The sequence below is a fragment of the Rhineura floridana genome, chromosome 7 (assembly GCF_030035675.1).
Source record: "Rhineura floridana isolate rRhiFlo1 chromosome 7, rRhiFlo1.hap2, whole genome shotgun sequence".
Lineage (NCBI taxonomy): Eukaryota > Metazoa > Chordata > Lepidosauria > Squamata > Rhineuridae > Rhineura > Rhineura floridana.
In genome coordinates this window covers 63063744-63077844 of record NC_084486.1, presented here as the reverse complement: position 1 = coordinate 63077844, position 14101 = coordinate 63063744, and the positions used below count along the sequence as shown (strand labels likewise).

The window sequence follows — 14101 nt, the reverse complement described above, 5'->3', positions numbered from 1 at the left end:
GCAGCTTTCAGTGCCCCACCCACCCAATCAGTTTCTGCCCTTCAAAAATATTAATATTTTCTTTCAAAATATCAATAAATGAAAAAATCAGTATTTTTTAATATCAATGTTTTTAAAGGGGGAAATAGATTGGTAAAAGCAGGAGCTAGGGAACAAAGGATGAACACAAATCAATACCGTCTGTTAGGTTGGCGGAATGCTTTTGAAGTGGCACCAGCCCACAGATCCCATTCTTACATGAGACAGGATTTTTTTATGGAACTCCTTTCCATAAAATTCTGTTTCTGATTCTGTTTCGATTTGTAATTGAGCAGAGCAGAGGGAGCTGTGTCAGTTGGTCCAGAGGAGATACTAGCGAGCCAGCTCTTAGAGACAGTGAACAGGGACAGCTAACAGGAGTTTTGCAGAGGAGTTTGGTGGGGGAGTTCGGCAGGGGAAGTTCCTAAAAAAAAAATCCCCTTGTACAGCGCACCACATACCAGTGGGACTCTCCTATTTACTCTGAAGGAGGACAGGACAAACCACAGGTCATTCCAATACAAGTAGAAAGAAAGAAAGAAAGAAAGAAAGAAAGAAAGAAAGAAAGAAAGAAAGAAAGAAAGAAAGAAAGAAAGAAAGAAAGAAAGAAAGAAAGAAAGAAAGAAAGAAAGAAAGAAAGAAAGAAAAGGCAGTAGAGACTATGGGAGGGAAGGACACTCCAGTGGTGGTGACCTGCAAAGTGTGTGCAATGTTTGTTTTCTTGCCTGAGAACAACATAGAATACAAGTGCAACAAGTGCAAGCTGGTGGCGCTGTTGGAAGAAAAATTGAGGGGCCTGGAACAGCAGGTGGCGACACTGAAGAGTATAAGAGAAGATGAAGAGTTCTTAGATAGAACTCTGGAACAATAACAGCAAAGAGAACTACAGGAGCTGGAAGAACAACAGCATGCTGAGGCAGAAGAGGAGACTGTTGTAGAGAGCAACAGCAAAGTGGAGGAAACTCTGTGGGAAAGTGTGACAGGAGCAGAAGAGCTTGAAGACACCCTTCACCGGTGGAACTATGGAACCGCTTCCAGGCACTTGATGAGACTGGAGGACAGCCTGCAGGGGAAGAATTAAAAGAGACCCCATGCAACAGCGAGCAAGAGGCTTAAGCTCAGTCAAGCAGACACAATGAAACCACGCCCCACAGCAAGGAGAAGAAAAGAGTAGTAGTAGTGGGAGACTCCCTACTGCGTGGGATTGAAACCCAAGTATGCCAAGAAGATCCATGGATTCACCAGGTATGCTGCTTCCCTGGAGGGCAGATTAGAGATGTGACGGAAGGGTTGCCATCGCTCACAAAGCCCAGTGACAAATACCCCTTTCTGTGCATCCATGTGGGAATGAATTATACTGCCAAGCGGAGCTACAAAGAAATCATGTCAGACTTTGAAGCTCTGGGAAGGAAACTCAAGGACTTTGGGGCCCAGATAGTTTTCTTGTCCATCCTTCTGGTACTCAGAAGAGGAGTGGAAAGGGAAAGAAAAATACTCTGGGTGAATGACTGGCTACAAAAGTGGTGCCGAGGCAAGAGATTTAGATTCTGGGACCATGGGTATGCTTCCTGGAAAATGGACTGCTGGCAAGTGATGGGTTGCAGCTCACAAGAACTGGGAAGAATGTGTGGCCACAGCATGGAGAATTTCATCAGGAGGACTTTAAACTGAATCCTATGGAGAAGGGAGATGTAAACATGGTGGTAACGACAAACAAAGGCTTGTGCACAGTAAGAGGAATTGAGGGAATGGCTCTAATGGGGCCCAGTAATAGTCTTCATAAAAATGTACGAAGGAAGCCAGGCTGTGAATCGCATGGTCTTTGATGTCTGTATACTAATGCCCAGAGTATGGGAAACAAACAGGATGAACTTGAACTCTTAATACAGGAGTGTAAATATGACTTCATAGGTATAACTGAAACTTGGTGGGATGACTCCCATGACTGGAATACACCACTTGAAGGATATAACTTGTTCAAAAAGAACAGAAGGAATAGAAAGGGAGGTGGAGTCGCATTATATGTTAAAAATATATATATCCTTGCACAGAAATACAGGAGAATGAGCTTAGTAGCTCTGCCAAGAGTATCTGGATTAAAATTAATGGGGCAAGTAATAAAAGGAACATGGTAGTTGAAGTCTACTACCTACCACCAATCACGGAGAAGAAGAGGATGAAACTTTTGCAAAGCAAATTGCCAATGTTTCATGGAGGCATGATATAGTAGTAATGGGGAACTTCAATTACCCCAGTATCTGTTGGGAGACAAATTCTGCCAAACACAGCCCCTCTAAGAAATTCCTGACTTGTGTGGGAGATAACTTTCTCCTACAGAAAGTGGAGGAAGCAACTAGAGGATCAGCTATACTTGACTTGATTCTAACCAACAGAGATGACTTGGTGGATGAAGTGGCAGTTATGGGAACTCTGGGGGAAAGTGACCACGCTATACTAGAATTTTTGATTTCAAAGAAAGCAAAAGCTGAGAGCAAAAGCGGAGACCAGCCATACCTATATCCTGGACTTTAGGAAAGCCAATTTTTATTAGCACAATGGCAAGTAAGGTTCCATGGCAAGCAACCCTAATGAGAAAAGCAGACCAAGATGGGTGGGAGTTTCTAAAAGAGGAAATTCTAAAGGCATAATGGCAAAAAAAGAGGGGAGACAGCAAAAGAAGCCAATGTGGCTTCACAGAAAACTTAGAGATGACCTGAAAACAAACTAAAAGAAAAGAAATGATGGTACACCTACTCAATGAGGAGGGTAAAATGGTAACAGATGACAAAGAAAAGGCCGAAGTGCTTAATTCCTACTTTGGCTCAGTCTTCTCCCAAAATAGGGCCTATGACCATCCTGGGAAATGTGAAATTGAAGGTGCAGGATTGCAGCTTGAGGTTGATAGACAAATGGTCAAGGAATACCTAATCACTTTGAACAAGTTCAAATCTGCAGGGCCTGATTAAGGGCATCCTAGAGTATTGAAGGAACTGGTTGAACTGCTGGAACTGCTATCTATTTTATTTGCGAAATCGTGGAGGATGGGCAAAGGGCCAGATGACTGGAGGAGGGCATGTGTTGTCCCTATCTTCAAAAAGGGCAGAAAGGAGGAACCAGGGAACTACAAATCAGTCAGCCTGACATCGATCCCTTTGAAAATTCCAGAGCAAATGATAAAGCGGTCCATCTGTAAGCACCTTGAAAACAATGCAGTGATTACTAGAAGCCAACATGGATTTATCAAGAACAAATCCTGCCAAACTATCTCATTTTTTGATTGGGTAACCTCCCTGGTAGACTGTGGAAATGCTGTGGACATGATATATCTCGACTTCAGCAAAGCTTTGGACAAAGTGCCCCATGATATTCTGATTAGCAAGCTAGCTGAATGTGGGCTGGATGGAACAACTATCAGGTGGATCCACAGTTGTCTACAGAATCATATGCAGAGAGTTCTTATCAATGGTTCCTTCTCAAACTGGGGGGAGGTAATGAGCAGGGTACTGCAGGGCTGTCCTAGTTCAACATTTTTATTAATGACTTGGATGAGGAGGTGCAGGGAATGCTTATCAAATTTGCAAATGATATAAAATTGAGAGGAGTAGCTAATACCTTGAAAGACAGAAAGAAAATTCAAAGGGATCTTGATAGGCTGGGGCATTAAGCTGAAGACAACAGAAAGAAATTGAACAGGGATAAGTGGAAAGTTCTACACCTAGGAAAAAGAAACTAAATGCACAGTTGTAGGATAGGGGATACTTGGCTCAGCAATACTACATGCAAGAAGATCTTGGGATTGTTGCTGATCACAAGCTGAATATGAGCCAACAGTGTGATGTGGCTGCAAAAAAGGCAAATGCTATTTTAGGCTGCATTCACAGAAGTATAGTTTCCAAATTGTGTGATATATTGGTTCCCCTCTATTCAGCACTGGTTAGGCCTTTATCTTGAGTACTGCATCCAGTTCTGGACACCACACTTTAAGAAGGATGCAGACAAACTGGAACAGGTTCAGAGAAGGGCAACAAGGATTATCAGGGGACTGGAAACAAAGCCCTATGAGGAGAGACTGAAAGAACTGGGCATGTTTAGCCTGGAGAAGAGAAGACTGAGGGGAGATATGATAGCACTCTTCAAGTACTTGAAACATAGAAGAGGGCCAGGATCTGTTCTTGATCATTCCAGAGTGCAGGACACGGAATAATGGGCTCAAGTTACTGGAAGTCAGATTTCAGCTGAACATTAGGAAAACGCCCTGACTGTTAGAGCGGTACAACAATGCAACTAATTACCTAGGGAGGTGGTGGGCTCTCCAACACTGGAGGCATACAAGAGGCAGCTGGACAGCCACCTATGGGGAATGCTTTAACTTGGATTCCTGCATTGAGCAGGGAGTTGGATTTGATGGCCTTATAGGCCCCTTCCAACTCTGATTCCTTCCCAGGGGATATTTAGTTTGCTCTCACAATTGACATAGTTAAAAGGCAGCTGAAAAATGTTCTAGTTTATCCAGACATTTGGTCTGTGATTTGTTTTAGGTTGGGGTATGGCCCCCTTTGGGTATTTATTATTGGTGCTCATGTGTATTTTTAGTGTAATGTATTAATTTCCTGATTGTATCTATTTTAGATGGCTGTTTTAATGATTTACTAAGTGAAGCTATCCTGTGCTCCGGATCAGAAGAAAGTTGGTCTATAAAAACTCCTAACAAATAAATATTTACAAGTAGTTTCAATGTTATTTTGCAAATGTTGCTGTATTCTAGAAGTGTTTTAAAGGAATTGGAACTCTGCTGTTTAAGCACTCAGAAGCTTGGGCACAGGTGAGGTGGCACCTGAAATCCCAACTCAGTCATAAAGTTCCCTGGCTGACTTTGGCCAGCCATTATCTCCCAGCCTAACCTACTTTGCATTAGTGTTGTAATTGGAAAATCAGGAAATACAATAATATATGCTACCCTGAAGGGATAGAATGGTGTAAATGCAACTTTAAAAACCAGGGTGCAATGCTCAACAGTTATACAATACGGGTTTACTACGAAGTGTTGCCTGAAACTCAATTTTTGTACCAACTCCTTTACTTAAATGGTAGCAGGTTTTGTGAAAGAACTACATAACAATCAGGTTTGTACAGACATCTTCTTATACCCAACAAACAAATAATGCTACCCCTACTTGGTACTTTTCTGCGTTTCTAGTTGTTGGCTGCTTTGGCTCTATTAATTTTAATATAAAATTCTGCATAAAACATCTTGTTTAATGGAATTGATATGTATACAACTTTGGGAGCAGTAGCTGACAAGCAACCTAGACATTCGATAAATCAATTAATTAATACTGGGGCAGGCTGTTTATACCAATACAATCCAGCTGATAGGTTTTATCCATATTAGGCTGCTGATTTAAGGGCTTGTTATGTGCACTTCCAATGAGTATCCAAGGCAACCCGCAACAGATTCAAACAATGAAGCCAGATCTCTTGATTTCCAGCATTAAGTTTATTGGTTTCTGGGGACTGAGAAATTGAAAAATGAAGAGATACTGCTTCCAAGGGAAAGTTAAGAATTCATTTCAGCAAACACAACTCTGAAATGGAAGATAGTGTGTTTACTTACCAAACCGCTTTCTTGTCCACCAGTGAGGCTCTTTAATTGCTGAGAATCTCACATCAGGATGTAACCTGAGCCTATCATAAAGGTCTGTTGTTCCACACTTTGGCTGGCCTATGATGTAAAAGTGGGGAAGACAGCGAAGCCGATAGTGTTTGTCCTTGTAGTGATACAAATGGTTCCAAAACACCTTTCTAAGGTAATCAAATATTGCCCGAAAACGTTTAGAATACAATGCATAAGAGTTTGTAGCATAAGGATCTCTAGTAGTATTTCCTTTGTATTCTTCGTACCAACAGGGATTCTTGCTGTTTGGAAGAAACTTGTCAGGAATTACTGAGAACATCTGCAATACAGAGAATAAAGGCTTTAGTTAAAGCAGAAAACAAAAACAGAACAAAACAAGGTAGCATTTCCAGTTATAATAATCCTATTGTTTACATATTCCAGTCATTTTAATGCTTAGCTATCCTATGCTGCTTCACAGATATAAGACCAGAGAATATGTAGAGCTGGCAGAGAAGATGATTATATTTGCATACTCCTGGTTTTAAACACAGAAAATATTGATAGTTACCTAACCTAAATACTTATAATAGTTATCTAAACCTGAATACTGAGTCAATACAAGCTTCCATATAGACAACTGCATCTTCAGATATTAATTCCTAAATCAGATGGAATTCATCTAGGGGTCACCAACCCAGCAGCCATGGGCACCATAGTGCCCACAAAGGCCTTCTTTGCCAGTAGGATGAACCATAAGTCTCAGATTCCTAGATTTCATTTTTGTAAAAAGTTTCTAGCAACTTTAGAACCTGATACTGTATATGAGGCTGTTGTGCGCCTCCCCAATCTCTGAGTGGTGAGATTTCCGGGGTCCCTGCGCTCCTCCAGGGTTTGGTTTCCTTTGGGAAGAAGGTCAGCGGAGACTGAGGTGTCTTTATGAAATATGGTTTATTTATTTACACACATTCCAACCTGAGCTTAGGATGGAGGGGGTTCAAGGCATCAGCAGTCCAATATCCAGTTTTTCCATCAGTGTTACAAGAGGCATCCTATAGCCATGATGCAGAGAGCCAGCCTCTCTGCCTGCCTCCAGTCTCCAAGCATTCTCCAGACACAACTAACACCACAAGCTTCTGCTGGGCTCCAGGAAAGGGGGGGATGCTCTCCTGAAGAGTTTCAATGACAAAAGGGTCTTCCTGGCCCATTCACCATTGCTGGGCAACTGATAGGCCCATTATCTTACCTGGCCATTCTATTTGTTTAACAAAGGAGAGACTCATCTGACAAGCAGAGTGAGTTCCTCATTCCCAGGCATAGGATTCCAAATCAGGGGCTGGAAAGGGGACTCTCAGGGATCATCCATTCCAATCTCCATGCTCATAACAGAGGCAAAATGTGCAGACACAATCTTTGTGTGTGTGTGTGTGTGTGTGTCTGCTCCACCCTTTTAGCATTTTACTCCCTCCCCCCGGAAAAATTCCTACAGATGCTCATATGTATGCATGTGAGAGAGAAGCACTCCAAAGAGGAGGGGGGATAGAGGTGTGTGTGTGTGTGAGAGAGAGAGAGAGAGAGAAAGGGAGTGTATGTATTTGTTGTCTGTGAGAGGGAGAAGAATGTGTGAGACAAGTGTGTATGAATGTGTGGTCTGTGTGGCCTGTGTGAGGGAGGAGATTCACTTGGGCAGAGGGAGAGATGTGTATGAGAAATGGGTATGTGTGAGTGAGGGAGAGATGCACATGAGCCTGTGCTCTGTATGTGTGCAAAGGAGTGGATGTGGTGTGGCCATCTTGTATATTTTTCCTGGTGCTGGGGAATGCTCCCTGTTGTTATGAGACAGCAACAGCATCAATTTGTGCTGGTGAGAATCAGTATTATTTGATCTCCAAAATCAGGACCAGCAGGACATCAATGACTTCTCATGGCAATCATGAAGTTATCTGTGGGTGGGGGGAGCAATTACTATACTCTCTGTAATGTTGTGTTATGCGACACTCCCATGTCTGCCTGTTTGTCTCATGCCATGTCTGAAAGCCTGGAGAGCCATTGCCCATCTATGCAGACAATACTGAGATACATGGACCAACAGTCTGACTCAGTATAAGGCAGCTGCCTGCTTGACAGCAGCTTTCTAGGATTTCAACTACTAAGCAAGCATTCATAGTAACACTAGCTCAATGCTTATCTAAGTGAAATAAATTGATAAGGATTGAGCTACTGTTTTTGATATCACAAATTATGGATATAGTGCAACAGGGTACAATCACTCCAAAGAAAAGATCTCAACTCTATATTGTGAACACAGGAAAATCGGATATTAAAATGCAAGTCCAATGAAATGTGCAAGTCCAATTAGATTAAGAGATATGGAAGATGATCATGAGAGGAATAATAATTAGGAAACACTGGTTTAAATAAAGATGAAATATGCATATCAAATTAATGTTCAGGTTTAAAATGTAAAATTGTAACACGTTCATTGTTGAGAAACATCGATTTCTGATTGTTAAACAGAAGTGTTCTATCTTACTGAAACATTTGAGAATTATTTCAAAGTCATAAAAGTCTTAGGGATAGAGACTGTGCTTCAAAGTGTTCATATAACTCTTTACGTTTGTTCCCAACCAATACTTTGCTGTTCCTGCTGTTCTCAAACACTCCCAAACATCCATTAACACTATATTTTTCTGAGCATCTATAAACTCCATTGTGGCAATTCTACATAAGGAACTGCTTAGAAGAACTAGCCTAGCCTAGATGAAGTATCCCTAGAACTTTGCTTGCTCATTCATTTCAGAACTGATTTAGCAACAGCAATAACAACCATATTTTCTATACACTCATGAAGTGATCAGGAAGGATGTGGTGATAAACCAGTTTTCGTGCCTGGGATTCTTACTATGGCTTATATATACAACTGTTGGAAATCAAAGTCACCTACTTTCAAGGCCTAATCCGACCAGCAGAATGTCCATATCACCCAGCTAGCTGCCTAACTCACTCTGTGATCTGGCAATCCCATATTCTCCAAAGGAAAAGTAGAGAACACCATAAGGGCTTTTCTTAGGCCTCAACATGTATGTTTTAGTCAACCTTCAGCTGACATGCTAGTATAGAGAGCAGTAAGACACTATACAGACTATATATTGTTCTCACTCACAGCATCTACTATTGAATAGTATCAGAAGCATGAATGAAGAGAGGCAACTATACCATTGATCGGGTGTCCATCATCTTCCCTTGCTCCTTTTGAGAGGAAGGACAGGCTATACACTTAATAAGTAAATAAATAAAATGACAGTGAACTTTAACTGAAATGTGTCAGCCTTCATTTCCCAGTCAGTGCTGACTTATAAGTGGGTTGACTTACTGGTATCATTGCATAAGTGTAGAGAAGTTATTTAAAAATGTAATGGTCAAAGCTAGCTTTTTTTAATGAAGCAAAAGGTTCTGCCTCTTTTATACTCACATGCATCTCTTGTTTCTTCAAATCCTCTAAATCTGGAAGATGTCTGGTTATGAACTCAATGTTTGTAGCAATTGTATCAATAATTAATTTAATGCTTGGATAATCCTTTGAATATGAAATATTCATTTTAGATGTTTGGTAATGGTCTTTCATATCACAGAGGCTTTCATTGTCCATTAAGTCTGAATTGTTAGTAAAAGCTCCATAATGGAGTGCTGGCTGCATCAGCAAGAGGCCATGTTTAGCTCCAGTCAGTATATATGATGCTGTCACTAGCATCATTATTAATACTCCAAAAATTAAACTGCATAGTTTCCCTTTTTTCAAGCAAAACAATCCAGTCCAGCTTTCACTGTGATCAGTCCTCACTTCTAACACTGCAAGCAAGTTCATCTGTTTGCTATCCACGTGCAACAGAACTTTATTTTCTCCTCTGCACAGAGAACACCTTTGACTATTGTGACTTGGCTGTCGGCACTTGAAACACCGTCTGTGCAAGTCATTTGGTAACAATGCCATGCAACACTGAATGCAATGCTTCATAGTATTACCACTAAAGTATTGGTACAAGAAGCCATTTCAAATGGATTAAAGTCATTTTTACAAGCAATCAAGTATTCTTGAGTGATCAGGTTGTTTTTAAAAAATTACTAATCAAAATAGGTAGCAACTACTGAAACTGATATGGTAGTGTTATACCTGATCTGGACATACAGAATATTATTTTTATCCCCTTAAAAAGCCTAAAGAACTAGCTCAGGTTTTTCCCATTGAACAAAATGAGAATGGGATTTCACTGTACAGAGTGAAGAGACACAAAAAACAAAATAAGCTCATTGTCCTTGGATTTCATCACAAGTAAAGACACTGAAGTATGTGAGAAAGTAGATTCCTCTTGAGAATTAAATATATTCCTGTAAAATGTAGATTCCAAGATAGAGAAATGGTTCAGAGATCTTCATCTTTATAATCATTTTGGAGTATTCTGTTGTATAGCCTAAAAGAAAACAAACAGAAAATGTGAATAAAGATACATGTTATTTGATTAAACCAAAGTGTTAATCACTTTATTAAGCAACTGACTACTGAAAAGTTAAGCCTGGTTGTTAATTCTTTGCTAAACTGAGTAGGAAGGGGTATAGAAAATTCTGAGTACTGGGAATAAGCCTTGATGATTTGAAAAGTTTTGGACAAGGTGCTTGAAGGACTAACTACCTGCATGAACTTGCTCTTCTTCAGGTGACATCTGCTCACAGGGCCTTGTAGGCTTGATATCTTAATTCTGTCACTCCCTCCATTGCCCATTCATTAGCCCCCCCTCAGATGATTTTTTTAGAAAACAAATTAAATTGTTGCATTTTGCTTTGTTTTTAATAGGGTCTGTTCCATGTTTCGGTACTGAATTTGTTGTATGCATTTATCTGCTTATTTTTTTATTGATGGTTTTGTGTTGTTGTTAGCCATCTAAGAAAACCTTGTGAGTAAAAGGCAGGATATAAATATCTGAGATAAAGAGATGGAGAAACGAGAAACACAGAAGGAAAAGGTGGTAAGAGCGTGAGCAGCCAAATTTATAGCAGAGTTTGCTGAGGACTGTGGTACAGATTGCAAGAAGTATGTATCTAAGCAATTATCTGAGCAAGATAACCCAGTGGGGCATTTTTAACACCAATCCTACTGGGCCTGCTGGTGAAGGGCAGGTAATCTAATCATCAGCATCATCAGGACAACAGAGGGATAATTAGTAACAATTTTATAAACTAGAATACCTCTGGAGAGGAAGTAATTGAATGTCTCTTCTTCTCAAGATCTATAAAGAATATTCAGTACTACCACCCCCTAAAACACATTAAACTATTGCAGATAAAATGTAATAGAGTGAAGGTAACATATTTCAAGAATTCAAGAGGAAATGGGAATCTGGCCTTATCAGAGCAGTACATTATCTTTTCTCTAATGTGGAATTCAGGAAGAACCACTTGGGCTTTTAGGGATTCATAGCGTTGGGGTTTTTCTCTTCCCCAAGCCATGAAACAAAGTCATGGGACTCTAACACCTCACTATGTGCACAGAGCCAACAACACATTTCTTTGGAACAGAGCCTAAACTAATATTAAATTAAAATGTTTACCACAATTAGCTTTCAATGGGATAGCAAAGCCTCTGATTCCATTTTGACATTTTTAAAAATATCTAAACCATCACATATCTATTGATGTCACAGTGAATTTCAATATATATATGATTTAACACAACTAACATTACCTGTGCTACAAGAAAAAATATAAACAAAAAAATCACTGTAACAGAAAATTAAGACATGTAAATTAAACCAAGCACTGTTCCTGCTTAGGGATGCTGTGCTCTACGATTTCATTTAGTCAACATTTATTTAGCAAACAACTGATCTGCAAGTCCCTGATGAATACACAGATTGTAAAACAGTTATAGTTCAATTTTCACAGTTCTCAATTTTGTGATATAGTTCTTGGATCAATCAATATACCAAAAGGTACATAAAATGCCTATTTTAGTTTAAAATGTATATAAATGTGTATTTAATGTCAAAATGAATAGAAAATGTGTATTCAGGATACTTATGTACAGAAATGCATATTGGGTGTTGGTGGGGGGAAATCATTCAAAAATGTGAATTTTCACACACTTTCTAAAAATTCAGAATGATGTAGAAATAGGATGGACTAGAGTTATGAACAGGCTTATGAATGCCAAATTGAAGCACCAGAAGTAGATGTCCATCCATTCCTTCTTTTGACCCACAGAAATAAATGTAAAATTTTGCTCAAACAGTTTTTTACCGCAGACAGGGTTCCCTCTGCTGGCTACAGAGCTTGACAAGAACAAAAAACGCTTTCTACTAGAGCAAAAAAAATGCCCTGCCTAAATTGCATGTTTGATGACACAGAACGTTTTGTTAAACAACTAAGCAAATTGTACCAACACCAAACTGTTTATCCGCTTTTTGTTGAAATGCTGAATATTCTCTGGACCCAGAAGATCTTAATAACAAACACCTGGTCATAAATCTCCCATTCCTTGGGAAGGTGATTGAGAGGGTGGTGGCCTCTCAACTCCAGACATCCTTGGAAGAAATTATCTGGACCCATTCCAGTCTGGATTCACCCCCGTTCATGGGCCTGAATCAGTTTTGGTCACTCTGACAGATTACCTTTATCAGGAGAGAGGCAGGAGTACAATCCTGTTGATTTACCTTGATCTCTCAGCAGCTATCAGTGTCATTGACCATGATATTCTCCTGGAGTGGCTTCAGGGAATGGAAATAGAGAACACTGTTTTACATTGATTTTTCTCTTATCTTCAAGGCCATTTCCAGAGAATGGCATTGGGTGATGATTTGTCAGCCCCTTGGCAGCTTGACTGCAGGGTTCTATAGGGTTCAGTTCTGTCCCCAATACTATTTAATATCTATATGAAGCCATTGGAAGTGGTCATTGGGAGATGTGAAGTAAACTGTCAGCAGTACGATCATGTCACACAATTCCATTTCTCTGTAACATCTGAGCCAGGAGAGGCCATGTAGGTTCTGAGTCAGTCTTTAGTTGCAGTGGTGGGGTGGATAAGGGCCAATAACCTGAAGCTCAACCCTGACAAGGTGGAGACTTTGTAAATTACAGTCCCCTTGTCTGGGAATTGGGGAGTTGGCATGTTCTTGATGGGATTACACTCAACGTGTTACAATTTTACATTTTAAACCTGAACATCAAAGACTGGGAGTACTCTTCAAACCATCTATGCCCATGGAACCTCAAGTGACATCCACAGCTAAGAGTGCCTTTTACTAGTTTTGGGTGGTTCACCTTCTTTTGGACAGGGATAGCCTGGCTACTATAGTTCATATATTGGTAATTTCAAGGCTAGATGTTATAATTCACTCTAGGTTGACCCATCTTTGGGTCTGGTTCAGAAGCTGCAGTCAGTACAGAATGCTACAACAACACTGCTTGTGGGAACAGCTCACCATAGAATCATAGAATGATAGAGTTGGAAGGGGCCTTGTAGGCCATCGAGTCCAACCCCCTGCTCACAGCAGGAAATCCACAGCTAGAGCATCTCCCCCAGATAGCTGTCCAGCCTCTGCTTGCAGACATCCAGCGAAGGGGATCCCACCACCTCCCTAGGCAGTCGGTTCCATTGCCGAACTGCCCTTACTGTCAAGAAGTTCCTTCTAACGTCCAATCTGAACCTACGCTCCTGCAACTTAAAACCATTAGACCTAGTCCTACCCTCTGGGGCAGCAGAGAACAAATCTGTACCCTCCTCTATGTGACAGCCCTTCAGGTACTTAAAGAGTGCAATCATGTCACCCCTCAGCCTTCTCTTCACCAGACTGAACATGCCAAGTTCCTTCAACATTTCCTCATAAGGCTTGTTCTCCATACCGGCTATCATCCTTGTCGCCCTCTTCAGAACCTGCTCCAACTTGTCTGTATCTTTCTTAAAATGAGGCACCCAGAACTGAACGCAGTATTCCAGATGAGGCCTGACTAATGCAGAATATAGTGGGATTATTACTTCCCTCGACCTGGAAACTATAGCTCTGTTTATGCAGCCCAAAACCGCATTTGCCTTTTTTGCCGCAGCATCACACTGCTGGGTCATGTTCAACTTGCAATCCACTACAATTCCAAGGTCCTTCTCACACGCACTACTGCTAAGCCGGGTATTTCCCATCCTGTACCCATGCATTTTGTTTTTGTGGCCTAAATGCAGAATCTTGCATTTGTCTTTATTGAATTTCATTTTATTAATTTCAGCCCAATTTTCTAGTCTATCCAGGTCCCTTTGGATTTTATTCCTGTCTTCCATTGTGTTAGCTATCCCTCCCAGCTTCGTATCATCCGCAAACTTCATAAGGCTTCCCTCCACCCCGTCATCTAAGTCATTGATAAAAATGTTGAAGAGTATTGGCCCCAGGACAGAACCCTGTGGCAATCCACTCAAAACCTCCTTCCAGT

The 14101-nt window shown here is 40.7% G+C and overlaps 1 protein-coding gene across 3 annotated transcripts in view; it reads right to left on the bottom strand.

Moving 5' to 3' along the window:
* Positions 1-14101, bottom strand: part of CHST15 (carbohydrate sulfotransferase 15) — a 122654-nt gene that overhangs the window by 29654 nt on the left and 78899 nt on the right. For all 3 annotated transcript variants that reach the window (XM_061635730.1, XM_061635731.1, XM_061635732.1), the window contains exons 2-3: positions 9105-10101; positions 5633-5972 (exon numbers count right to left, since the gene is read on the bottom strand). In XM_061635730.1, coding sequence (XP_061491714.1) covers positions 5633-5972; positions 9105-9647 — 883 coding nt within the window. In that variant the 5' untranslated portion in view covers positions 9648-10101. The remainder of the gene's footprint in view (positions 1-5632; positions 5973-9104; positions 10102-14101) is intronic.